General features: G+C 42.1%; 1 protein-coding gene across 2 annotated transcripts; it reads right to left on the minus strand.

Annotated features, from left to right (window-relative positions):
* LOC142391873 (protein NLRC3-like) lies at window positions 1-25,701 on the minus strand. Of its 2 annotated transcripts, XM_075478062.1 has the most exons (11): window positions 25,634-25,701; window positions 18,170-18,223; window positions 17,212-17,364; window positions 14,433-14,573; window positions 13,409-13,487; window positions 13,039-13,246; window positions 6,447-8,250; window positions 6,145-6,318; window positions 3,327-3,497; window positions 1,723-1,769; window positions 1-1,596 (listed from the first exon to the last, which is right to left on the minus strand). In XM_075478062.1, exons 2-11 carry the CDS (start codon window positions 18,214-18,216, stop codon window positions 1,064-1,066), a joined length of 3,357 nt encoding a protein of 1,118 aa, XP_075334177.1. In that variant the 5' UTR covers window positions 18,217-18,223; window positions 25,634-25,701; the 3' UTR covers window positions 1-1,063. The 2 variants fall into 2 exon arrangements, with proteins under 2 accessions (XP_075334177.1, XP_075334176.1); XM_075478061.1 differs by lacking the exon at window positions 25,634-25,701 and having other exon boundaries at window positions 18,170-19,248.

Here is a 25,701-nt window from a genome sequence, read left to right on the forward strand (position 1 = left end):
TTTTATGAGCTTCTTCCTGCAGATTTAATGTACATTTAAACAGTTATGAAACTCGACATAACTTAGAAAATAAATTAAATGTACATGCAATGAGCAAAGTTTATGATGTACAGCATGAGAAATATAAACCTATAGTATAAAGATAACTTACAACATATACTGTACACGTATTTGTGGGAGTAAAACATCATGCACATGTTTAAACCTGTTTCACCAGGCTCTGAACCTGTGAAGACCTCCACTTCCCTCCATCATCGTTTTATATATATGTATCACCTCCAGTTTTAGTCCCAACTTAATCCTAGCAGTCTCTCTAGGTCGTCCTCAGACGAGCCTTCCATCGTTGCTTCCAGTCTTCCCGATTCTCCATACATCTTTTCAGTTCGCTGGTACTCTGGACTCCTGCGTCCTTCTTGAGTATGTCCACATATGTTAGTGTGGGACGTCCTCTTAACCGGCACCCACGTGATGGTTCCCACAGCACCAGTTTGCTGGCTGGCAGTTCTGGGTGCCTTTGGCAATGTCCTGCAAGTCCCATTCTCCTTACAGCACTCTTATCGCTCACCCTTGGTATTCCCTCATACAGGATTTCGTTGGTTACATGTGCACTCTTACTGATGTTAAGCACTGCACGCAGCATCCTGGTGTAGCACCCATCAAGGGACTTCTCTAGGGTTGGCTTCAGGGTCCAGCATTCACAGCCATAAAGGAGAACGGACTCTACTGTCGCGTAGAAGAAGCTGAGTTTGATTTGACGGGGGAGATTGGAGTTCCACACACTGGCCATACCGTTCAGGGCCCTCCATGCGAGTGCCTTCCTCACTTTTAGATCTTGCTCAGTTGAGTTGACCCATGAGCCCAGGTATTTGAAGTCGTTGACTTCTTTCAGTACAGTGCCTCCTGCTGTAGTCAGAGGTTGATGTTCCGGTGGAGTGTTGTAGGTGATGACCTCAGTTTTCTTGGCGTTTAGCCTGAGCAGTCATTGTACTCAAATCTTATTTGATAGTTGGTTCAGTAGATACAATATCTGCTTTAGTGGAACCACACAGCACAAGTTGCTGGTTTAAAGCTGGCAAAGAAATGCAGAGGAATTCAATTTCACCCCATACCCAAATCCAGGATAAAGGGGTTCAGTGAATGTGGTGTTGAAGGTGTGGAGGTGGGTCAGTGTGTCAGAGGAGACTCTGTAGAAGGACAAGATTCCAGCAGGATAGTCCACATACACTGCTGCTCTGTGAGAGACGGAGGAGGAGGGAATGGGTGTCCCGCTGTTGTTGTGCCAGGCATTATATCCCCCATCAGTGCAGGTCAGACACCAGGACTGGTCATTCCCTCCAAACTTGGACCCATCGCTGTCTCCATTCCTCCCGATTCCTCTGTAACTCACTGCGACATAAACCTTCCCGACCCACTCCACCTCCCAGTAACAACGACCAGTCAGACCATTTTCACACAGGACCTGAGGCCAGTAATCAAATCTTTCTGGATGTTCAGGATATGGGTGCTCTTTTCGTAGATCTGTCACCTTTTTGTTGTTTTCAGACAGTTTGAGAAACTTGTGAGCTGTATTTGGGTCCAGTGTGAGTCGGCAGAAATCTGATGAGACCAACATGCAGGATAAACACATTTTATTATTCAATCTTCCATTTATTAATGATTTAGTTGGTCTTGATTCAACAGCATTTCTATTGTTTCTATTGCAACAAATCAAAACAGACTTACACTTCCGCAAATTTGGCCTCAACCACTGCACTGCACCAGGGTCAGCCCTAAAAGAAATCAGACAGGTACTATGAGAAACAGATTTAGCCATAGTACAGTTACATAGTGATAAATCATGTGATAATCTTTCCGTATATGTATATTTCTTTCATCACATTACAGTCATTTTGCAGACGCTTTTATCCAAAGCGACTTAAAATAATTGTGTTCCACATCGGTAGGCAAAAGGTCACAAGAAATTATAAGTGCATTTCCTTCCTAAGCCAAACAGTTAAGAGCATAACTAGTGCTGGAGTAAGTGCAATAAGTTAGGTACCTAGATAAATGGGAAAAAAAAGACAATTTAAAAAACAAATAAGTGCGTAGGAAGCTGGGATGAAACGGGTGATGTCCTAAGAGGTAGTGTTTCCTGAAGAGATGGGCAGCGACTCAGCTGTCCTGACATCAGTCGGGAGATCGTTCCACCATTGGGATCCCAGAACAGAGAAAAGCTGTGACCGTGTTGATGGTGCGCAGGGAGCGCTGAGTGACGGGGCAGCCAGGCGCCTGGTGGCCGTTGAGCGAAGTGGTCGGCTATGGTCAAGCCATAGCTTGACCATAGCCTGGAGGTATGAAGGAGCTGTTCCTTCCACTGCCCTGTAGGCCAGCACCAGAGTCTTAAACTGGATACGAGCAGCTACAGGGAGTAGAGAGCGGAGAAGGGGAGTGGTGTGGGAGAACTTTGGGAGGTTGAACACCAGACGAGCAGCAGCTTTCTGAACCAGCTCCAGAGGTCTGATGGCAGAAGCCAGCGAGGAGCGAGTTGCAGTAGTCCAGGCGGGAGATGACCAGAGCCTGGATGAGCACCTGTGCTGCCTTGTCAGTGAGGAAGGGGCGAATCCTCCGGATGTTGTAGAGGAGGAATCGGCAGGAACGGGTCACTGATGCAATGTTTGCCGAAAACGACAGGTGGTCGTCCAGGGTCACACCCAGATTCCTCGCAGTGTATTGTCTCTGGCTGTATTGTCTCTGCCCTGTTCTCTCCCGTTATATGGACATAACCGGATCTCGAGTGATCTAAAAATCTTCCAAAGGACGCCGACTGTGCCAAACTGTTTTGGTAAGTAGATGAACGTATTTTATGCCGGAAATAAGGTCCAGGTTTAAAAAAAAACGAACTTCCCTTTATAGATAATGATAATGAAGGACAGATTTTAGTGGAAGGTTGGACATTCCAAATTGACCTGACAGTCTAAATCATTTGCAAATCTTGTGTTGGAAAATCATTTGTGGTAATATTTTTAGATGAGTTAAACTAATTTCTCCTACTGCAAGAGAAGTAGAACATTGGCTTTATGCTAACTGTGTCATGAAATAAATGCTGGCCGAGTCAATTAAGGAGGCACTAGTGGCACCAGTATGTACCAGTGTTCTCATTCTTCTACATCTCACTGAAAAGTACCTGTGTTTGAAACATCTGCACATATCATTTGAATGAATAATAAAGTTGGCATTACATGAGGAATAAACAGCAGCAAAACTATTGTACCAAAGTACTGAAATATTAAACCTTGTATGCATGTTTACTAACATACTGTACATGTAACAGTATAATGAGTGCTGACCTGAGAGTGTCCAGTGTCCTGTGAGGATCCTCCAATGCAGCCGTCAGCAGCTTCACTGAGTCTCCTGGATGGTTGTAGCTCAGGTCCAGCTCTCTCAGATGGGAGGGGTTGGAGGTCACAGCTTCAGCCAGAGAAGCACAGCCTTCCTCTGTGATCAGACAGCCTGACAGGCTGCACACACACAGAACAGAAACAACGTTAGAGAAAATGAGTATTTACCTGGATATATATCGCATGGGCTATGTTTTGTATAAACCTGGGGTGGCCAAGCTATTAGAATTTCTAAAGATATGAATTTGTTTAGTGATTTGCTCATTAAATTAAATGTTTAATCTATTAAAAATATCCATCCATCCATTAATTTTCTGTACCCGCTTAATCCGTCGGTCGGGTACACCTCTGACAATTTAAGATCCATACTGTCACACCGCGGTGTGGATTCGGTGACGTCTTTGTTGGAGGCGATGGAAAATGGTAAGTGTTGTTATTATCCCCTTGGTGCAACGCTTATATCTTAACAAATGCATGTTTTATATCGTAACAAATAAATGTTCAGTCTTTAACTTGTGTAAAACGTTACACAGGTGTCTCATGTAAGTTGTTCTGAGTGAGCTAGCAAACAACGCTGTTTTGGAAGGCTAGCACAGTGTCTCACCTGTGCGGTTACGTGTATGCGTTTCGTATGTTCACACTTTTTTTTTTCCCCCTAAAGACTCGGTTTGTGCAACCGATGTGTGTTCGGTTGCTGAGGTCAGCGAAGATCCTCCAATCCCGCAGGCTTCAGAACCGACATTGGCATCGCAATCTGCAGCTGAGGCAACAGCTGCTATCTGCATTCCACCGGCACCAACACTGGCGTCGACGCCTGTATCTGAGAGAACTCCTGCTGTTTACTTTTGTACTGGCTTTTTTAATAAAGAGCTTGGTTTAACTAAACAATATGAACTGTCAACTGCATTACACATTACACTCCATCTTGTGTTTACTTTTGACACTTTGTAGTCACCTGAAACCGACGTCACGTTAGTGGTGAACGGGCCGACTCCGCCCACTTCCAGGCCACAGTTTGGGTGGAAAAGGAAATGTTACTGGTGCCGTGTCGTGTGGTGTAGTGTTGGGCTATATCGAACCGAGTGGAGTAGGGCTAGCTTGGCGGTGGAAAAGGGGCATAGGAGGCATCACAATTACATGCCTAATCCACTTCAGCTGTCTGCTTATGATGCGGCCTCAGATTTGGAGGGACTAACTTACATCCTGGTCACTTCACACTTGTGAGCCACTCCAGTGTGAAGTTTATGAAATTGATCAAGGACTCATGTCAGCTGGTCCAGTCCAGAGTCTGGACTAAACATGGAGAAGCAGCATTTAGCTGTTATGCTGCAAACAAGTGGAACAAACTGCCAGTGGAGGTTAAACTTTCACCAAATGTAGACATTTTTAAATCCAGGTTAAAGACATTTCTTTTCTCATGTGTCTATGCATGAAATATCTTTAAACTTATCTAGACTGTTGCTTGTTTTTAAATTCATTTAAATGATTTTATTTGTTTCTCTTTATATTCTTTTATGTATTTTTAATGCTTCTTGCACTCCCTGCTGCAATGCTTTTATTTTATGTAAAGCACTTTGAACTGTTTGTACATGAAATGTGCTATATAAATAAATTTGATTTGATTTGATCATCTGTAAAGAGCATATGCAACCCCGAGTTTCCCAAACCAATCTCACTGACTGCACACCCTGTCCATGAGCACCACAAATAATATCCAAAATGGCTGAATCCAAAATGTACCATCAAAAAGCTCTACATTGCGGTAAGGATGCATACACAGCTCTTGCTTAACCCATATTCCTGCAGCAATCCCCAGAGACTTCCCCAAGAGACACCAAACAGATGTGGACTGGACGGTCAAACTCTCATGACCTTTTTTTGCGGCACCACAAGGGTAATCATTGGATCCATTGTTCCATGATCTGGACAAAAACCACACTGCTCCCCCTGATTTGACAATTGGCTGGAACCTCCAAGCAGTAAATTTTTCCTGGAAGGCAAAGATTAATGTGATGAACCCCTGACAGTTGGATCACACTCTCTTGTCCCTCATATTCAATGATGGATACCACCACCCAGGTCTGCCACTCTACAGAAATTGTCCCAGACCTCCATGCGATGTTAAGGAGTGTCAGACAATATCCAAAACCTTTAGCATCTCATCGAATCTCATCCATCCGCAGTGCCCTACTGCTGGTAATCTTTTGAATTACCCTAGTAACGCCTGCCAATGTAGAGGACGTGTCTTCTCCTAAGTCCCAAGGCTCTACTTCCTCAGTGGAAAACATGGTGGACAGATTGAGGTGCTACTTACAACGCCTGATGATATCCTCAGTTTGGGTCATCCGTTCTCCACCCAAGCCAAGCACAACCTGAAACGGGCCCAAATTTCCCTTCCCAACAGCTTCGTAAAACTTCTTTGAGAACAACTGCGCCAAGCTTTCCCTTCACCGAACCCCAATAAACCCCCTGGCAGGTGATGAGGCCACGTTGAGGGGACATAAGGGGTCTTAATTCCACCGTTGTACCCCAGACTCCTTTTTCCAGGCAAAGTAGTTATTCATGTGTGCTGCTGTTCAGTCAATGTCTATAAATTATTCTATGTCTTTATGCTCTTTGAGACCCTAGCAGGGGCTAATGCCCCTGACAGCCCAACTCTCAGGAATGTGGGGATACTCAAACCGCTTCTCCACTTTAAGAATTAAACTCTTTGGGGTAGTGGTTAAGATGAGAAACTAATAATAATAATAATATTAAAGATGGTTACCTGAGAGTTTCCAGTTTACACTGTGAAGTTTGCAGTCCAACAGACAGCTGCTTCACTCCCGAATCCTTTAGGTCATTGTTACTCAGGTCCAGCTCTCTGAGATTAGAGGAATTAGAGCTGAGAACTGTGGACAGAGCTTCACAGCTTTCCTCTGAGAGGTTACAGCCACCGAGCCTGGAGAAACATGAGACACATTGAAATGTACAGAATTATGCTGACAACTGATCTTCAAAAAAAGACAAAATTGTGATCATGATTTTTACAAAAGTTGCATACCGAATATTTCATTCATATGTACTTACAGAGCTTTGTTGGAGGCTTTGACCACTGGCAGCAGCCTCAGAAGAGCCTCCTCTGAAGCAGAGTATTTCTTCAGGTCAAACACATCCAGATCTTTTCCTGATGACAGTAAGATGAAGACCAGAGCTGACCACTGAGCAGGAGACAGTTTATCTGTGGAGAGACTTCCTGAACTCAGGGCCTGTTGGATCTCCTCCACCAGAGAACGATCATTCAGTTCATTCAGACAGTGGAACAGATTGATGCTTCTCTCTGCAGACAGATTCTCACTGATCTTCTTCTTGATGTAATCCACTGTTTCCTGATTGGTCTGTGAGCTACTTCCTGTCTGTGTCAGCAGGCCTCGTAGGAGACTCTGATTGGTCTGCAGTGAAAGACCCAGGAGGAAGCGGAGGAACAGGTCCAGGTGTCCATTTGGACTCTGTAAGGCCTTGTTCACAGCACTTTGGTAGAACTTTGGCTCTGCTAAGTTACCATCTCTTGTTTTAGATTTCTTGGGGGCTCTTTGTTGTTGTTCCCCCAGCAGATTGACACCAGAGCTGATGAAGGTCAGATGGACATGAAGAGCAGCCAGAAACTCCTGAACACTCAGATGGATGAAGCAGAACACCTTCTCCTGGTACAGCCCTCTCTCCTCTCTAAAGATCTGTGTGAACACTCCTGAGTACACTGAGGCTGCTGAGATATCGATGCCACACTCTGTCAGGTCTGATTCATAGAAGATCAGGTTTCCTTTCTGCAGCTGCTCAAAAGCCAGTTTTCCCAGAGACTCAATCATCTTCCTGCTCTCTGGACTCCAGTGTGGATCTGTCACAGCTCCTCCATCATACTTGACCTTCTTCACTTTGGCCTGAACCACCAGGAAGTGGATGTACATCTCAGTCAGGGTGCTGGGCAGCTCTGCTCCCTCTCTGGTTTCCAACACATCCTCCAGAACTGTAGCAGTGATCCAGCAGAAGACTGGGATGTGGCACATGATGTGGAGGCTTCGTGATGTCTGGATGTGGGAGATGATCCTGCTGGCCTGCTTCTTATCTCTGAATCTCTTCCTGAAGTAATCATCTTTCTGCTCATCCCTAAACCCTCTGACCTCTGTCACCATGCCAACACAGCCAGGAGGGATCTGATTGGCTGCTGCAGGTCGTGAGGTTATCCAGAGGCGAGCAGAGGGAAGCAGTTTCCCCCTGATGAGGTTTGTCAGCAGCACATCCACTGAGGTGGGCTCTGTAGCATCAGTCAGGGGCTCCTTGCTGTGGAAGTCCAGAGGAAGTCGACACTCATCCAGACCGTCAAAGATGAACACAACCTGGAACTGTTCAAAGCTGCAGATTCCTGCTTCTTTGGTTTCAGTAAAGAAGTGATGAACAAGTTCCACCAAGCTGAACTTTCTCTCTTTCAGCACATTCAGCTCTCTGAAAGTGAATGGAAACATGAACTGGATGTCCTGGTTGGCTTTGCCTTCAGCCCAGTCCAGAGTGAACTTCTGTGTTAAGACTGTTTTCCCAATGCCAGCCACTCCCTTTGTCATCACTGTTCTGATTGGTTCATCTCTTCCAGGTGGGACTTTAAAGATGTCTTCTTGTCTGATGGATGTTTCTGCTCTGCCTACTTTCCTGGATGCTGTTTCAATCTGTCTGACCTCATGTTCATCATTGACCTCTCCAGTCCCTCCCTCTGTGATGTAGAGCTCTGTGTAGATCTGATTCAGAAGGGTTGGCCTTCCTGCTTTAGGAATCCCCTCAAACACACACTGGAACTTCTTCTTCAGATTAGACTTGAGCGTATGTTGACACAAGGAAGGAGATTCTAACAGAAGAAACAAAATTGTTGAGTTTATTCTGTAAGAAGTTCCACTTAATTATGTGTTTACTTCTTGGCTTGGAAAGAGGACCCATAATAAGTCCCATAATAATAATACCTGAAATTTACATTTTAATACTGAAAACAAAGACTATAAAATCCTAAAAAATTAGCCTGCAGTGACTCACGGTTTGTGATTTCCAAACTCAATTTTGTAGAAGTTGTAGTTGATGGATATATGGCCTTAGCTTGATTATAGAATACTTTGGCATACAGAGGAGTTTATGGTGGGCTCAATGACTCAATGCCTGCAGGTCCTGTAGATGCAGAACAAGCCCAGATCATCAGCCCTCCACCACCGTGCTTGACAGTTGGTATGAGGTGTTTGTGCTGATATGCTGTGTTTGGTTTTCTCCAAACATGCTGCTGTGCTTTATGAGCATATCTGCATGCCGTATCTGCACTCACTAATCAGCCTTATCCAGCCCACCTGGGTGTTGCTTTATTGCTTACCTGTTTTCACCCGTTCATAGCTCTACTTAAGCTCTCTCCAGTCTCTGCTTCCCTGTCATATTATCATCAGTCATGCGCCATAGTCCAGCATTCTGTTTATGTTTATCCCAGTTGCCAATCAGGTTCATGTGCCCAGATTATTCTTCTTGCCTTGACCACGACGGACCACCAACCCTCGTATACCCCTTGTGTTAAGTACCTGACATCTGCCTACCTTTTGACCATTGCTTGCTTTTGACCCTGACCCTAGATTCCGGACTTATTGGCCTTCATTTATCAAACTTGCGTAGGACGAAAAACGTGCGTAGGTCGTGTGTACGTTCTTTTCTGGGCAAAGGTTGGCATTTATCAAATCCATCGTGAGTGCAGGAAAGATGAAATCGCCACAACAGGTCTGAGGCCGTGTACGCACTTTTCCATTTTGACTTGCGGTGACTGCAATAGCATACATAAACAGCAGCGTCACTAGTGCATGCCTCATGAGTCGCAACAAATCCCTAGGTTAAAATTACAGACTTATCACTTCAAAGAAGGCCCACGTTTCATTTGACTTCAACATAATTATAAACATAAACGCAAATTAAATAAATTAAACAAGTACAACTCCGTAATTGGAAGAGTGATGGCTCATTATTCTACCGCGCACCCTCACACCGAACAGGAGAGGCGCTTTAACACTGCGCACTGTGGAGAGGTTAGGGCACCTAAAGGGCAGGTGGATCTGTCTCTCGGCTGCGGGGGGAACCCTTTTATATACGCCCGAAAAGGTATGCAATGTTATTATTGCATGCGGGGTTCTCCATACATTGCCCAAAAAAATGGAGTGCCATTTCCAGATGTACATCCAGAGGACCCCGTACCCAGAGATCCCTACCACCAGCCTGCACAGCCAAGAGCGCTCAGGAGGAGAGAGGAACTTATTCAGCGATTCTGACTTTTGTTAAGCATTCTGTTATTCAAGGAAAAAAGACGTAGCTCTGATCAGGCCAGCCACCCTCTCCTCCAAGGCACTCAAATCCAAACCTGGATCGGAGCTCCCCCCCCCCCCGCTGTTTGTGACATGCTGCGTCGGAGAGCTGCGACCTTCTTTGGTGGCAAATTTCATATCGGACCACTTCTTCCTGATCTTATTGGAGAAAAAGTAAAACATCGTTCAATTTTAGATTTCATTTAATCTGGAGTTTATCACATTTTATTGACCATCACAGTAGGGGAAAATACATAACTCGTCCGGTCTGCGATTTACATCACCAACGCTGTTGACAGCCGCCCAGCTGTCAACAGCGTTGACAGCGTTTCTTTGCCGCCTTTCGTCTATCCATGTCGCAAATCTAGAGGTGCGGCCTCTCAACCCCCTTTTGTAGAAGGCGTGGTTAGGATCATTACGATGGATTTCACCCGCCGGATTTATCAACAGCAGCTCGGTCTTACGATGGGATTGGTGTGGTACGCATGTTCTGTAAATCTCACTTGAGCCTCTGCGTACGACGAGTTCTCCGCTCATATATACGATGCTTTCTACGACGGCTTGATAAATGAGGGCCATTATCTTTTCTCCTTCCCTCAAGTTGTGGCTGCAACCCCAAAGCTCTCTGCCCACCACTAATCATCTACCCTTTATACAATAAATCTGTTTTCTCTTGAACTACTTCTGTGTGTGGCTGAATTTCCGGGTCCTCACTGTTACCCCTTACACTCAGATTGATGGGCTGCAACAGTTCCTTCTCTGACGTCATTGTTCAAATTGCAGATATGTCTGGATTAATAGAAGTGGTGTTTTGTTTGTTTTTACAATGATAATTAAAAAATAATTAATCAAATGAAAATATATCATTCAAAATATGCTTACGACACGACACAGATTGCATACAGGAGAGAGGTAGAAACTACTTCCAGTATGGTGCAATACCCAATAACTGACTCTAAACCCAAAGAAGACAAAAGAAATTATAGTGGACTTCAGGAAGCCGAGTCAGCCCAGTCACTCCTCACTATTTATTGGAAACGAGTGGGTGGAGACTAGGGATGGGAATTGACAAGATTTTTACAATTCCAATTCCATTTTCGATTCTGCTTAACGATTCTGTTCTTTGTCGGTTCCCTTATCGATTCTCATTTGGAGAAAAAGGACAACAAACCGGTCGATTAGCATTAACTTTGTTTAGTTCAGAAGTAACACGAGTCATGACCTTACAAACCCAACAACGGTGAGGTCCACATTGGTCTATCATGGCCTGGGTAATTTAACTCTTCCCTGCTCTGGTGAAAGGAGAAGCTGGAGGTGGACGTGAACTGGGGGTAGTACCACCGGCCTCTGGCTCTGAGCCAGTCAGGCTCTGTCTCTCATGATTTCATCTAAATGTAATGCATGAGAAGGCATTCATTTAACCTTAACCGTTACTAATAGCAGGTTTTACAATGAGGCAAATGGCGCTAACATGATAGGCAGTGTTTGTCAGTTAGTTAGTTACCTGCAGTGTTAGCAGAGGACATGCTAACGTTGCTAACATTGCTGCTGCTGGGTTCAGATTCACCAACGTTAGTCCGGAGCGGATCGAAAATGCGACATTCATTCATAGTTATTGCATGTTGGTAGTATTTCCTCCCTTTGGTGAAATATTCACTTTGCAAGTTGCCCTGTTGTCGTCTTGTTTAGGGGTAACCAAACTTTCAAGTGTTTGTACCGCTTGGGCGCCATGTTTACTGTTGACTGCTTTCTGCACTGGACTCGCCACGCAATGTTGCGTGGTGACATCTTACGCGCCCACTGGAATGGATAAGGGAATCGTTTGCAAAATTGCCAAACGATTCCAAGGAATTGAAACACTGGGAACAGGTTCTCAACAAGAACCGGTTTTCGATTCCCATCCCTAGTGGAGACGGTCTCAAGCTTTAACTTTCTGGGTCTGATTGTGATTTTAGATCTGTCCTGGGGCAAAAACACAGTCTCAGCTATAGGGAAGGCCCAGCAAGGCCTGTTTTATTCAAAGAAGCTCAAAAGATCTGGACTCCCCCATACTCTTGCTGAATTTCTATCACTGTGCAGGGGAAAGTGTGCTGATATATGGACTATTAGTGTGGTTTTCCAGCTGCACCAAGGCACCCAGCAGGCTCTTCAGAGAGCAGTGAATTCAGCAGGAAAAAAAAAAAAAAAAAAAAAAAAAAAAAAAAAATCACTGGGGTGAGCTTCAGAGAGATTGCCACTGTCCTCACCCCCCATTGCCTGCGCTGAAGTGCACAACATCCTTAAGGACCGGTCCCATCCAGCACAACCTATTCCACCTACTGCCGTCTGAAGATACAGATACATCTGAACCAGAACCACCAGACTGGCCCATAGACCCAGACAATTTTAAAAGAGAAACGTAAGTCATCACTGCTAGTCGTAATAAATGAGGATGAGGAGGAAATTCTATTCTCTTTTGTAAAATAATAAACATCCTCTCCACAGCATCCTGGCAGGACACAGTGACGCAGCTGCAGTGAGAGGCTCATCTCACTGCGCTGCAGGTTCAGGAGGTCCTTTGTCCCCACTGCCATAAGGCTTTTTAACAGTGACTGCTGACATGCTCTTCTCAAATTTATTTCATTATTGTTGTTCTAATATACAATTATAAATATTTTTTAAATTTAGCTACTTGGGGATGAATAAAGTAATTCTCTATTCTAAATAGTTAATCAGTTAGCTAATGAACAGAAGACACAATCCCTTATGATCGATTAATAATAAATGCTCCCGATTTTGATTAATAAAATCTTTGAAAGGTAAATAGTCAGTGGGATTCCTGTCAGCTCTGAAAAAAAGAGAGCTCAGTTTTTTCTCTGTCTGATTGTCATTATGGTCAAAGAATAAGAATGATAAGAATCAGTCATTGTTTATGTTGGCATTTATTTTGTAAGATTCCACTTTACTCTTTAAAGCCTCTCTTGATTTTCCCTCTGTATTCTGTATGAAATTAAAACTACAGAGCAAAACCATACTCTGGTCGAATCAGTGTGCAGTACAATAATTGGTGTAATCAACATTCTTATGGAATTAATGGTAACCACCCCTATGCCCCATGCAGATTTGATGGGTCTAAAATAACATTGAAATAATTATTGGTCAGAAGACGAGAAATGAATCAGGATGATGATTAGTTTTAACCCATTATCACCATAGCTTCATCATTGGTTGACAAGGACAGGTTTTCATCTTCAGAACTTAGAGATGTCCCTAAACATTACAGGCTTAAACATTACTTTACCCAGCAGGTTAAACCTTTAGAGAAATCCTCTTACTGCTCTGCAGACGGTCAGCCAGCTCCTCCTGCTTCATTCTCCTCAGGAAGTGAACTGTGATCTTCACTAATGCCTCTCTGCTGCTGCTCTGCTCTTCATCCTCACCTTCCCTCTGACTCTCTAAGCATTCTGGGTAATCTGGACTCAGAACCTTCTGCATCTTCTTCAGCTCCTCCTTCACAAAAGTGAGCATGTTGTCCTCCAGCAGCTGGAACAGAAAACTATATGAATGAGCCAATCAGACTGAAATCATGGAGCCAAACATCAGATCCATGTTGGACACACTGACAATCCACTGGTCTACAAAGTGCAGCATGGAGAGGACTGTGAACAGAACAGATGGAAAAGTAGTTGTTGTACATGTACAGACCATAAATATGGAGTCCAGCTGTGTTTGATGCTGCTGGGCAGACTGACCACTGGGACCCTCTGAGCTCTGCTGGTCCACTCTGTGGAGGAATCATGAAGAATGAGCTCACATTCTGTCTGTCCACACAGAGACAAACACATCAGTGCCATCACAGATACAGTTATGAAAACAGATGTTTGCAAATAGAAAATGTTTTACATTTTGAAATAAGCTTCATTGATGAAAGACTCGTGTTTGCACAAGTTTCAATAGATAAGCCACAGCTGTCTCTGAAAGAACAAAGGAAGACAGAGGAAACCAAAGAAGGGCGCTGCAGTATGCAGTGTATTAGTCCATTTATAGGTTTAGGAAGGGAAAACGCTCGAAAAAAACAACCTACTGACATTAAAACACAGAAAGCTGTTGGGTTACTTTGCTACCTCTAATAAGAGAGACACTGTATAAAAGGAATAATAATAATAATACATTTAATTTTAAAAAGCGCCTTTCTCAACGCTCAAGGACACTTTACAACACATTAAAAACACAATAAATAAAATAACACAAGTTAAAAAAGAGGCTAGAGGGAGAATGCAGCTTGAAACAGATGGGTTTTGAGTTTTGATTAGAAAACGGGTAAAGAGTCAATGTTGCGGATGTCTGGTGGGAGTGAGTGAGGAAGGATGAAATTAGAAGTTTGCCAAGACGTTTTTGGGTGAATTGTGTCAAAAACAGTTTGAAGGAATTGGGTTGAGAAGCAGTGCAACGACCTGAAGGACACATTCCGTTAAAGAACTGTTGAATGCGTCTTAAAAAATATTTCGATATGTAGCAGTGGAATAAAGACAGAAATGACCAACACACAGGAAATAGAAGTATTTGTTATTTTCACTCTTTTTTGTGTTGTATAATTGATTTGAGTTTTTGTTTTTATTAGAAATCTTTTTCAATTTCCTAATCATATGTATCCTGTCCCATTTAATAAATGCACATCTGCTTTTCAGGATGTTCATAAACGTTGTAAATCAATACTCTAACAGCTTACCTTAGGCCTAGATTAGCAGTGCAGAGTCCCTCCTTAAATTGAAGAGGTTCAGCTTTTGACTGGTTGCTCTTGAAGGACACACAGCTGGGTCCATGTTCAAAATCATATTCTGGTTCCCAGAACTCTGATCTCTGATGGATCCTGGTAGACAGAAGAGGAAACATATGAAGGGAATGCTTCCTGTATACAGCTCTGCTGTGGTTCCCTTCTGTATTTCACTGTTAATTCTTTATTCTTTGAAGGTTCATTCAGACCGAAAAGATCTGGCAGCTCTCTGAGGGTTATGGGGACCGCGGAGCTCCCCAGACGACAACATACCTTTAATGTCTTTTTCTCTGGTTGCATTTAAGTCAGCTTTTGATTGTAGACGAGACAAATCCCTATCCTTGTTACTTTTTCCCTTTTGGCTCAATAAACTCTGGGCTTCAATGGTAGTCCAGTTTTTATACAGCTGAATTTTCTCAGATGTTTCCTAGATTGTTTTATTTTTTGTGACGGCAGGTGCCACAAGTTAACTGCCACTTTTCCTGACCAGACCCAAACACAACTGTGCTAACAACAATAAACACAGATATGTAAAAGACTGCTTAACTTTGATCAGGCTACATCTGTTTGATTTTGTAGAATTGGCTGTTTCTATCCAGCTTGGGTTGATTCCCTGTCTAACGTGGCACATTAACAAAACAGATCGCTCACACACACCTTTGAATTGGCCGTCAACAGAACAAAACAAGTTTTAAAACTCCAATCTTAACGAGGCCATGAAGTGTATAGATTGAAGTCCCAAAGGCCACTGGATAGTGGCTCTAAAACATTTCTGGCACCCCTTAAAAAAACATCCGGTTTTCTCTGGAAATCCAAGCCAATCAATGTCATTTTCCCACAAGTTATTATAGTGTAATTAGCTACATTAATTCCCACTGATTGATGTGCTGGTGCCCCCTCTGAGAATAATTGTATTACTCAAGATTAAGTCATAACATTCATTGGTCATTAAGGAAACACACAAAATAATCTTTCAAGAATCACTCTCCAGTTCTACCCTCCTGTCCAAATATGCTAAACTTCTGGCTCAAGAGAGGCCAACGTGGATTTTAGATGGAGCAAATATTCATATATAAAGTGTAGTATAATTATGTTGGATTCAAAATCTGAAACCATTACAAAACAGGAGTTTTATGCTAAATGTCAGTTGCTTCCCTTCCTAGTAGGCACACTCCCAACTCCAACAGTTAAACCCCAAAGGATTGCTTGCACTCTTGCTTCCTGCTAGACTTCCAGGAGGGAGGTCATACATACAGCTTCTCCTCACAAGCAGAGAGGTCAAGGCCTGCTCAGCAACTTGCTCTCCAAATCCTTCAAGATTGGCATGACTGCCAGAATACCCGACCCCTCTCCTGTTCACTCTCACAGCTGTAACATAAGACTCCCTTCTCAAGCCAAACCAAACCACAGCTCGTGTATACCTGATATTCGAAAAGAGATGAAGAAATCTCTACCGGAACAACAGAAATGAACCTATATCCCTGCACAAAAAGGATTTCAAACAAAAACTGGACTTTAACTGGATACAGGACTGTCTCCAGCCCTTTTGCAAGGACCATGATAACAAACAAACACACTGGGGATTAGCATTCACAGTAGCAGCACACGGCTAAGCACAAGACCACTAAAACCTACTTTCTATGCCACTGTATTTATTTATTTCTCTTTAAGACTGTGTTGTGATGATGTTTAAATCATAAGGTTTATGTGAGTTGAGTTGATGTTAATTATGATCTTGCATGCAAACTAACTATCCTCCTTTGTTTAACTTGGCATCTTCAACAAAAGCGATACATTAACAGTAGAACTGGACCCACTAACACGGATTTAATCATCCTACTCTGAATAGGTTTCCTTTGTCATGCTGTGCCACATATACTGTCGATTGCACATGCTAGCTCATGTGTCTACACAAAGAATCCTAAATCTCCAGTCAACATGTAGACTACATGTCCACCATGGTTGTAGTTTTCTTTGGTTAACACGGGCTATGTCATCTTCTGACCTTACCGACCACATAGTCGCAATCTTAAGACCTCACCAATGTCAGTCTCAGCCACCATTTTTGTTTCATAGTTCTTCCGCCATCTCCCATGCAGACAAATAATATAACATATAATACATATTATATATATGATATAACATATAATGTTGTAGTGTGTATATTTTGTACATAGGCTGACAACATTGTAGACAATAGTGTTTATTGATGAAAGTAACAATAATTTTGAAATTGTGCTGACTGTGATATTTTTTTTAAAATTTCAATAATTTCTTAAAGTGGAAGTTGTTTGTGGTCATCTGTATATGTAGTGTGAAAACTGCTGGTTGCGAAGGTCAGTGCTCTAACTTCCTGTCTGCTCTGCACGTGTCATATTTGTCTCAGATTGAAACACAGACCAACAGACCTTTGCGGCTGATGGGGCTTAGTCATTAGCTTCTGCCATTACCGGTGGTGCCCCATAATTAATGAGTTTAATTAATCATTTTATTGGATATTTATAACTGTCCTTGGACACTTATTGATAATAACTAAGCTAACTCCTGCTAAATCACCAACACTTATTTATTCATACATCTTATTTTGATTGAGGTGGTGCTTCAGTCCAGATTTCCCCAGTCTGATTAAATTATTTAATCAAGCTCCAGAATTTTGGTTAATTACTTATGAGACCAATTCTACGACTCTAACCAAAATTCTTGTTGAATAGCGATGTCGTGATCATTAGTTCACCTCTGTTCTGTAGGGCAGGGTTCTCCTTTAAACAGCAGCGGTTCAGCCCTGGACTGATCGCTCTTGAAGGACAAACAGCTGTGTTCTGGTTCAGGTTTAGGATCAGGCTTTGGATCGGGTTCTGGTTTAAAGAGCTCAGGTATCTTGTAAAGGCTGAAAAAGAACAGAGAAGGGCTTAATTATTTGACAGTAAAACGCATAAAATCAAACTTGGAAAGTCATCAGCTCGCCTTCTGATCTAGTTTTGGGTTCTCTTTGTCAGGGTGTGGTGTAGGGAGGACACGGATGCGGACTTTCAAAAAGTAAAGGTAGATTTATTAACAAAAAGCAAAGTAACAACATAAAACGCGGCAGAGCCGGAGAAAAACGGAGCTATAAACAAAACAAAAGAACAAGGACATGGCATGGAATAAATACTTAGCTTTGATGAAAACGTGGCGTGACAACTAACAGCAACAAAGATCCGGCAAAACTGAAAGGGGAGGCAGGAAACTAAATAGGGAGTGAGAGTGATTGGGGAGTGAGTGCAGCTGAGGGAAAAAACACAGGTGAAGTGAGTGAAACTGATAAACGGAGTGCAGGGAAACTAAAATGGCGAAAACTAAACATGGAGTGACACAAACATAACCTAGAACATGAAAACCAAAAACGTGAGTCCATGGGTGTGACACTCTTATCACACGCAGGTTCAGGTAAGCAATATCAGTGATGAATTAATGAGATTTAGTCTGATATTGGATTATCAAAACCAGCTTAAACAGGATGATTCTTTAGAAACATAAGCACATTTAATCAACACATCATCCAGAGAGCATTATTCTTTTAAATACTAAAGATACAGTTGATTTTTAGCACAGAGCTTTACTGTGCGGTGCTTTATTGTTAATGACCTCGGTGCTTTTTCATTAACATCTCTGTATGTTACTGCTCATAATAAAGCAACATTAGATTGACTTACCTGTTGTTTAAAGCAAGATTTCTTTGCAGTCCAACTGGGAGACTCATTATGGCTCTTCGTGGGGGGTGGGGGTTACAAATACACAAAAATAAACTAATTTAAATATATTAGAAATATACAAGCAACACAGTCTACAAAAAACAATACTTCTTGTTCATGATTAATAGTCAGATGTTGGTATCTGGTGTTTCAGTGGTAAATTGCATGATGCTGGTTCAGACCAAATTATAGACTGTTTCAATAAATATACATATATACTGTATATAATATAATATATAATTAATTTATATATATATTAATATATTGAACAGCTCATCTCTTCAAGTTTTCTGCCTTTTTTTTAACCTTAATCAAATTGATATTTCCATAAGATTTGTTTGAATTTGCTTGATAGGTGAGCAGAAACTCTGACCTTTTGTACATTATGAAACCACTGTAATAAATAATAATTTCAATGATGCTTGTGTTATATTTGTCTTCATTTGAAGGTTTTCTTTGTTGTTTTATATTGTAAAGAGGAGATTTCCTCTGAGATGGGAAACTCTGAGTATCCGGTTCCAGAACTGCTGATCTGCGTTAGTTTAATCAACTCTGAGTATGTTCACCCTGAGTTAAAGGTAGGGTAGGAGATCCTGGATTTTGAGTCCAGCGAAGCTGCATTTTGAAAATACACAGGTAAAAAGTCCCAACCCTTTTCTTCACTTTCCCCCCGAAGGCACGCCTCTAGAGTATATGAACGCGCACGAGCACGAAGGTGCACGAGCGCTGTTCTGACAGCAAGCATCGATCGTTGCCGTATTTAGTATTTAGTATTTAGTTTATGCTAATTATACGTTTAATAATGCTAGGTGCTAGCCAAGCTGGCTCTAGTTTAGCTTCCTGCCAAGCTTCTGGACGTTCACGGAGCAGGGTACGCGCACAGGGGGAAGGAGGGGGAGGGAGGAGCAGATTGCAGTTTGATAGAAGGCATCAGTATCCAATCATTGTGAACGGTCCGTTCACAATGATTGGATACTGTTTTTCCTAGACTGTACGTTCTAGAGGCCACTAAAACTTTTCATATTTGTGTCAAAACTTTTAATTAACCCTAATCCCTGATAGGGGACATTTTTGTCCACTTGGGGTGTACTTTCTCCTCTAATTTCACACTGTAGATAGTGATACTCATCATATTTGGTCCAGTTGTGTATTTTTGACTATTTTTTCGAATTTCAAACACACATCATATACAATGCAATTTTTCATTGTGTAAAAAAAAAACTCCTTAATTTCTGAAAAGGGACATTTTTGTCCCCTTTTAAAACGACCTAAAAACATCATATATTAATATTTTTTTCCACTTTTTTTTTCATAAATCTTTTATTCCACTTCAGTTCTGATCATAACTACCAAGTTTTCAATTATTTTCAAAAAAATTAACCCTTTAAATGCCAATTTGAACTTTTTAGCTCAATTTTGAAGCCTTTAGGTGCCAGTATTTTCAAAATATGGAATGCAGAGTGGAATTATTGAGTAGGGATAATTAGGGTCTGGGATATGTCAATGATTAGCAACAACATTGATTTTTAGGGATTTTTAATTTTTTTGTTATGCCTGATTTAAAAAAAAAATTCTGAAAAGGGCCATTTTTGTCCCCTTCTAAAATGATCCCCAAAATACCATATGTTAATATTTTTTTCCACTTTTTTTTTCAGAAATCTTTTCTTCCACTTCAGTTCTGATCATAACCATCAAGTTTTCAATTATTTTCAAAAAATTAACCCTTTAAATACCAGTGTATATGAGGTAAACACCAATTTTCGTCAAAAAACAGACACAAAAACTGCTGTATTTTCAATATATGCAATGCAAAGTGAAATATTCTATGGGGGATTATTAGGTCTGGCATATGTCATTGATGAGCTAAAACATCAGTTTTATCAGCTTTTTAGTTTTTCTGCAATGGCAGATTACAGAAACGGCTCCTATAGACATCCATTATAATGAATACAGCATTAGTCTATGGCACACGCACGCGCAGTCCAGGATTAGTTGGGGTTTTCGGTGCTCATCCTCGCTGACCACTGGGTCCTTGTGCGCTGTGCTGAGGAGGAGAACATTTTCCACCTCTTCGGCACATATGACATGCGATATGCAGATTACAGAAAGTGTGTGTTGCAGTGAAGGCCAATGTTGAGGAGCGCACAGGTCTGTGGCTCGCCTGCAGATGGACTGGGGGAAACTCAGGCTTATTCCTTCTAATGGTCCCAACCATGGCGAGTTTTCATTTGAGCAGATCTTCATTCCAAAACTTGAAGATAGCAATTTAGCTTATTATTTATATATTATTATTTAGCTTTTTAGCCCACGACGTAGGCCGATACATTTTAACACAGCGTCTAAAGCTCGCCACTCCCAAACCCTTCATCGGTAAAACGGCCGATGTACGACCGTACTGAAACATTCATATCATTCATATCTTAGATGTCTTTGGAAGGCTATGAGCTGCGCGCACGTACGCGCGCACACACACACACACACACACACACACACACACACACACACACACACACGGACACCTGTGTGACCCCAGTGATGTTATGAGGTCGTCAGACTGAGAAATAGTTTGGGTTTCTTTGAGGTAACATAATAAAATAATTTAGGTGTCTTTGAGGTAACATGATGAAAGCACCCTCGTTTGTCAACGACAGATCCACCAGCATGAGAATACGAGAGCTGTGCACATTTCTCATTCTCCTGAAGGTTGGAAGGCATGGCACAAAAATTCAGCGTTGTCCAAGCCGTGGAGGAAGTCCTCAGACCAGGGCACAGCGACTCTCTCTATTCATCCTCCTCTGATGACTCCTCAGATCAAGAATGGGAACTCACCCTACCTCCAGCAGCTCTGATTATAACAGCACGGAGGATGAAACTGATGAGACTGCTGGCCTGGATATTCTGTTGGTGTCAAAAAATGGCAAGATATCCTGGTCTGACAACCACGCCAACACCCTCCGATACCTGCCTGCGCCCTGTGCTCGCCCTGGACCGACCACCTACGCATGCGCCCGCATAACCGATGTGAAGCCCACCTGGGATCTTTTTCTGACTGATGAGCTGATGGAGCTGATCATTCAATTCACCAACCTGGAAGGCAGACGCACCACAGAGGCCTGGAGGGACACCGACAAAGGAGAGCTGCAGGCCCTCCTTGGGCCGCTCATCCTCGCCGGGTGCATCACTCACGAGGTGAGAGCACCCTCAGTCTGTGGGATGCACTGGATGGGCCATGTTCAGGCAAACCATGGCACACACAAGATTTGAATCCCTTGTTTGATGACCAGCTGACACGACCCCATCGACAGCGAGAGGGCAAACTGGCTCCGATTGCAGCTCTCTGGGAGAAGTGGGAGAGCCGACTCGCCCGCCTCTTCACCCCGGGCAAAGAAGTCTGCATCGATGAGCAGCTGAAGGCCTTTCAGGGTCGCTACGCGTTTCGGCAGTATATCCCCAGCAAACCCCCAAAATATGGCATCAAAGTGTGGGTTGCCTGTGACGTGCGCAGCTCATAGCCTTCCAAAGACATCTAAGATATGAATGATATGAATGTTTCAGTACGGTCGTACATCGGCCGTTTTACCGATGAAGGGTTTGGGAGTGGCGAGCTTTAGACGCTGTGTTAAAATGTATCGGCCTACGTCGTGGGATAAAAAGCTAAATAATAATATATAAATAATAAGCTAAATTGCTATCTTCAAGTATTGGAATGAAGATCTGCTCAAATGAAAACTCGCCATGGTTGGGACCATTAGAAGGAATAAGCCTGAGTTTCCCCCAGTCCATCTGCAGGCGAGCCACAGACCTGTGCGCTCCTCAACATTGGCCTTCACTGCAACACACACTTTCTGTAATCTGCATATCGCATGTCATATGTGCCGAAGAGGTGGAAAATGTTCTCCTCCTCAGCACAGCGCACAAGGACCCAGTGGTCAGCGAGGATGAGCACCGAAAACCCCAACTAATCCTGGACTGCGCGTGCGTGTGTGCCATAGACTAATGCTGTATTCATTATAATGGATGTCTATGGGAGCCGTTTCTGTAATCTGCCATTGCAGAAAAACTAAAAAGCTGATAAAACTGATGTTTTAGCTCATCAATGACATATGCCAGACCTAATAATCCCCCATAGAATATTTCACTTTGCATTGCATATATTGAAAATACAGCAGTTTTTGTGTCTGTTTTTTGACGAAAATTGGTGTTTACCTCATATACACTGGTATTTAAAGGGTTAATTTTTTGAAAATAATTGAAAACTTGATGGTTATGATCAGAACTGAAGTGGAAGAAAAGATTTCTGAAAAAAAAAGTGGAAAAAAATATTAACATATGGTATTTTGGGGATCATTTTAGAAGGGGACAAAAATGGCCCTTTTCAGAAATTAAGGAGTTTTTTTTAAAATCAGGCATAACAAAAAAATTAAAAATCCCTAAAAATCAATGTTGTTGCTAATCATTGACATATCCCAGACCCTAATTATCCCTACTCAATAATTCCACTCTGCATTCCATATTTTGAAAACACTGGCACCTAAAGGCTTCAAAATTGGGCTAAAAAGTTCAAATTGGCATTTAAAGGGTTAATTTTTTTGAAAATAATTGAAAACTTGGTAGTTATGATCAGAAATGAAGTGGAATAAAAGATTTATGAAAAAAAAAGTGGAAAAAAATATTAATATATGATGTTTTTAGGTCGTTTTAAAAGGGGACAAAAATGTCCCTTTTCAGAAATTAAGGAGTTTTTTTTTAAATCAGGCATAACAAAAAAATTAAAAATCCCTAAAAATCAATGTTGTTGCTGATCATTGACTTATCCCAGACCATAATTATCCCCCCTCAACAATTCCACTTTGCATTCTATATATTGAAAATGTAGCAGTTTTTGTGAGTTTTTTTTACAGAAATTGGCGTTTACGTCATTTAAACCAGTATTTAAAGGGTTAAATTTTTGAAAATAATTGAAAACTTGGTAGTTATGATCAGAACTGAAGTGGAATAAAAGATTTATAAAAAAAAAAGCGGAAAAAAATGTTAACATTTGATGTTTTTAGGTCGTTTTAAAAGGGGACAAAAATGTCCCTTTTCAGAAATTAAGTTGTGTTTTAAATCAGGTATGAGGGTTAATTGGTTGCAATGGGGGTGTGAAGAGTATTTCAAGCAATATGGAAAAAAAATGTTCCAGAAAAAGATCCCCTACCCCGCCTTTAAGCGCGTGTAGGACGACAATAAGAACCAGGGGCGCTTTGTCCATAAGGGCGATCGGGCGAAGCACCACCAAAGGGAATAAGAGGAATTTTTTCAGTCATATTTTTCCACTGCATGACGGTGGTTGTGACAGTTCTGGACAGTTTCAGCTGCTTGGAAGTATCCAAAAAAACAACAAAAAAACAGGGGGGGGGGTATTCGTGGTTACTTTCGGCCACAAAGGTTTTTCGGCAGAGCAGCAGGGGTGGTCCTAGAGGCGCCCGGGGCGGCATCGCAGGGGCGTGAAAAAAAATTTAAAAAATTAAAACGAGGGCGCCAGCACCGGGTTTCGCCCAGGGCGTAAATCAGTGTCGGACCGCCACTGCAACACATACATAATGAAAGACGGAAAAACCTGCACATTCTTATCCTTTCTGGCCATTACCAGGGGTCCGTTTCACAAAGCAGGTTCAACAAACTCTGAGTCTGTTCCTGAACTCTGAGTTGATCTACTCTGAGATGGAAAACTCTGAGTTTCCAGAAACGCTGATTTGAGTGAGTTTAATCAACTCTGAGTAAGTTCACCTTGAGTTTAGCGTGTGGGCCACAACTTCAAAAAGCGAGCATCAATGGCGCCCCGATTCGACGAGTCACCTTGGCAACGGGGAAGAGGAGGGGCTACGTTTTTCACCAACCTCGAATTGGAAATCTTAATGCGCTCATACGGCGAGTTTCAACACGTTTTTAGAAATAAGTGCAACACCGTTGCAGCAGCAAAAGTGTAAGTTTAAATGTAGTCCTTTGCAATCCCAATAATATTACAGGGAAACTGCTTGAATGGTAGCCCATTCATTTATTTCATTTAGGTGCAATCCCGCGGGGGAGAAGCGCTCTTGGCAGCAGCTTAAGATGAAATATAAAAACATTGTTCAAACAGGTGAGACCTTGGCATGGAGGTACCTCATTTTGATCATGTTTTACACTGTAAAGTAAATATTAAGTGGCTATTTGACTGTGCAGTTATTTTATTTCCAACATAATGCTGTTTTCACACACATAAATGTCTTCTCATCTATATCATGTTCTGTTAAATAATTAATTTACACTATTTACACTAACACAGATGGGGGGGGGGGGGGGGGGGGGGGGGGGGGTGCATTTCTCTACCCCCCTGAGAAATGCCCTGTCCATCCAAAGAAAACTGGCCAGAAAAAGGCCACCATTTATTATCTCTGTTTGTGTCTTGTATTGATAGAATAAATGCAGGTGATGATTTTAAAAAAGCATATATCTGCAAAGTTTATAGCCTTAACCTTAACCCCTTGCTGCTGAAAAAAAAAGGCGATTTTCACATTTTCGGATGTTTTTGTTGTAAATAATGATCTGCAATGTAGACTTAATGATGGTAACACAAAGCTGGAGTTGGCTGGATGTCTTGCCCCAAGTAACTACTTGAATTTAATCCCTCAATGGAGAATGTGGAGCATGTTAAACAAAAGCTATTGCATCCTAAAGTCCTGGTCTAAAAACCTCTCCAAAATGGGACATATTTGCAACAGCCCACCCACACATGCCATTCTGGTCACATCTCTGCCAGACAGACGCTGGAATATTTTAAAGCTACGGGTTAGGGTTCAAGTAAGGGTTGGTGTGTCACGTGTACATTTTTTTTTTATCTTTACTAACTTCAGATTTGAACACGTGATAAGATTAATCTGTCCGTGTATCGCTTGAGCGTGACACGTGGGTGTGTTGTAAACACTGAAACCGAGAGTAGGCAGCAGTGGGATTTCATCATCCTGGAATTTCACAGAGGAACAGAAACAGGCAAACAGCCTACTTTTACAAGAAAACACATTCACCCTTCTCATGAATGTGGGAATGAGTCAGAGGTTGGCGGGCAGCTTTTCCACCCACTTCAGTGAGAACAGAGCTGATTAATGTGTCAACACTGAGGATTAAACATCTCTACACTTCGTGGATTTATACTCGGCGAAGAATTGAAATAGTTGAGCTTTAGAAAACAAGTTGCAGATGGTCCGAATAATATTTAGTCTTGAAATATCATAATTGAATGCTCTTTAAGATGTTTAAATGTCAAATAGACCAAAAATGTCTTCTGTAGGGTTTAGATCTAAAAAACATCAATTCAAACTCTCTATTAGAATAACTGAAAAATCCCAAACCTTATAGAGTTGAAAATAGTCGTGTTACTCAAAGTATCGAACAAACCAAACTTACGGTTTCTCCAGTCAGCCGACAGTGTTGAATTCTGACATGAACAAAAGCTTCTTCCTGCCAGAGCTCCA

This window comes from Odontesthes bonariensis, chromosome 11 (assembly GCF_027942865.1).
Source record: "Odontesthes bonariensis isolate fOdoBon6 chromosome 11, fOdoBon6.hap1, whole genome shotgun sequence".
Taxonomy (NCBI): domain Eukaryota; kingdom Metazoa; phylum Chordata; class Actinopteri; order Atheriniformes; family Atherinopsidae; genus Odontesthes; species Odontesthes bonariensis.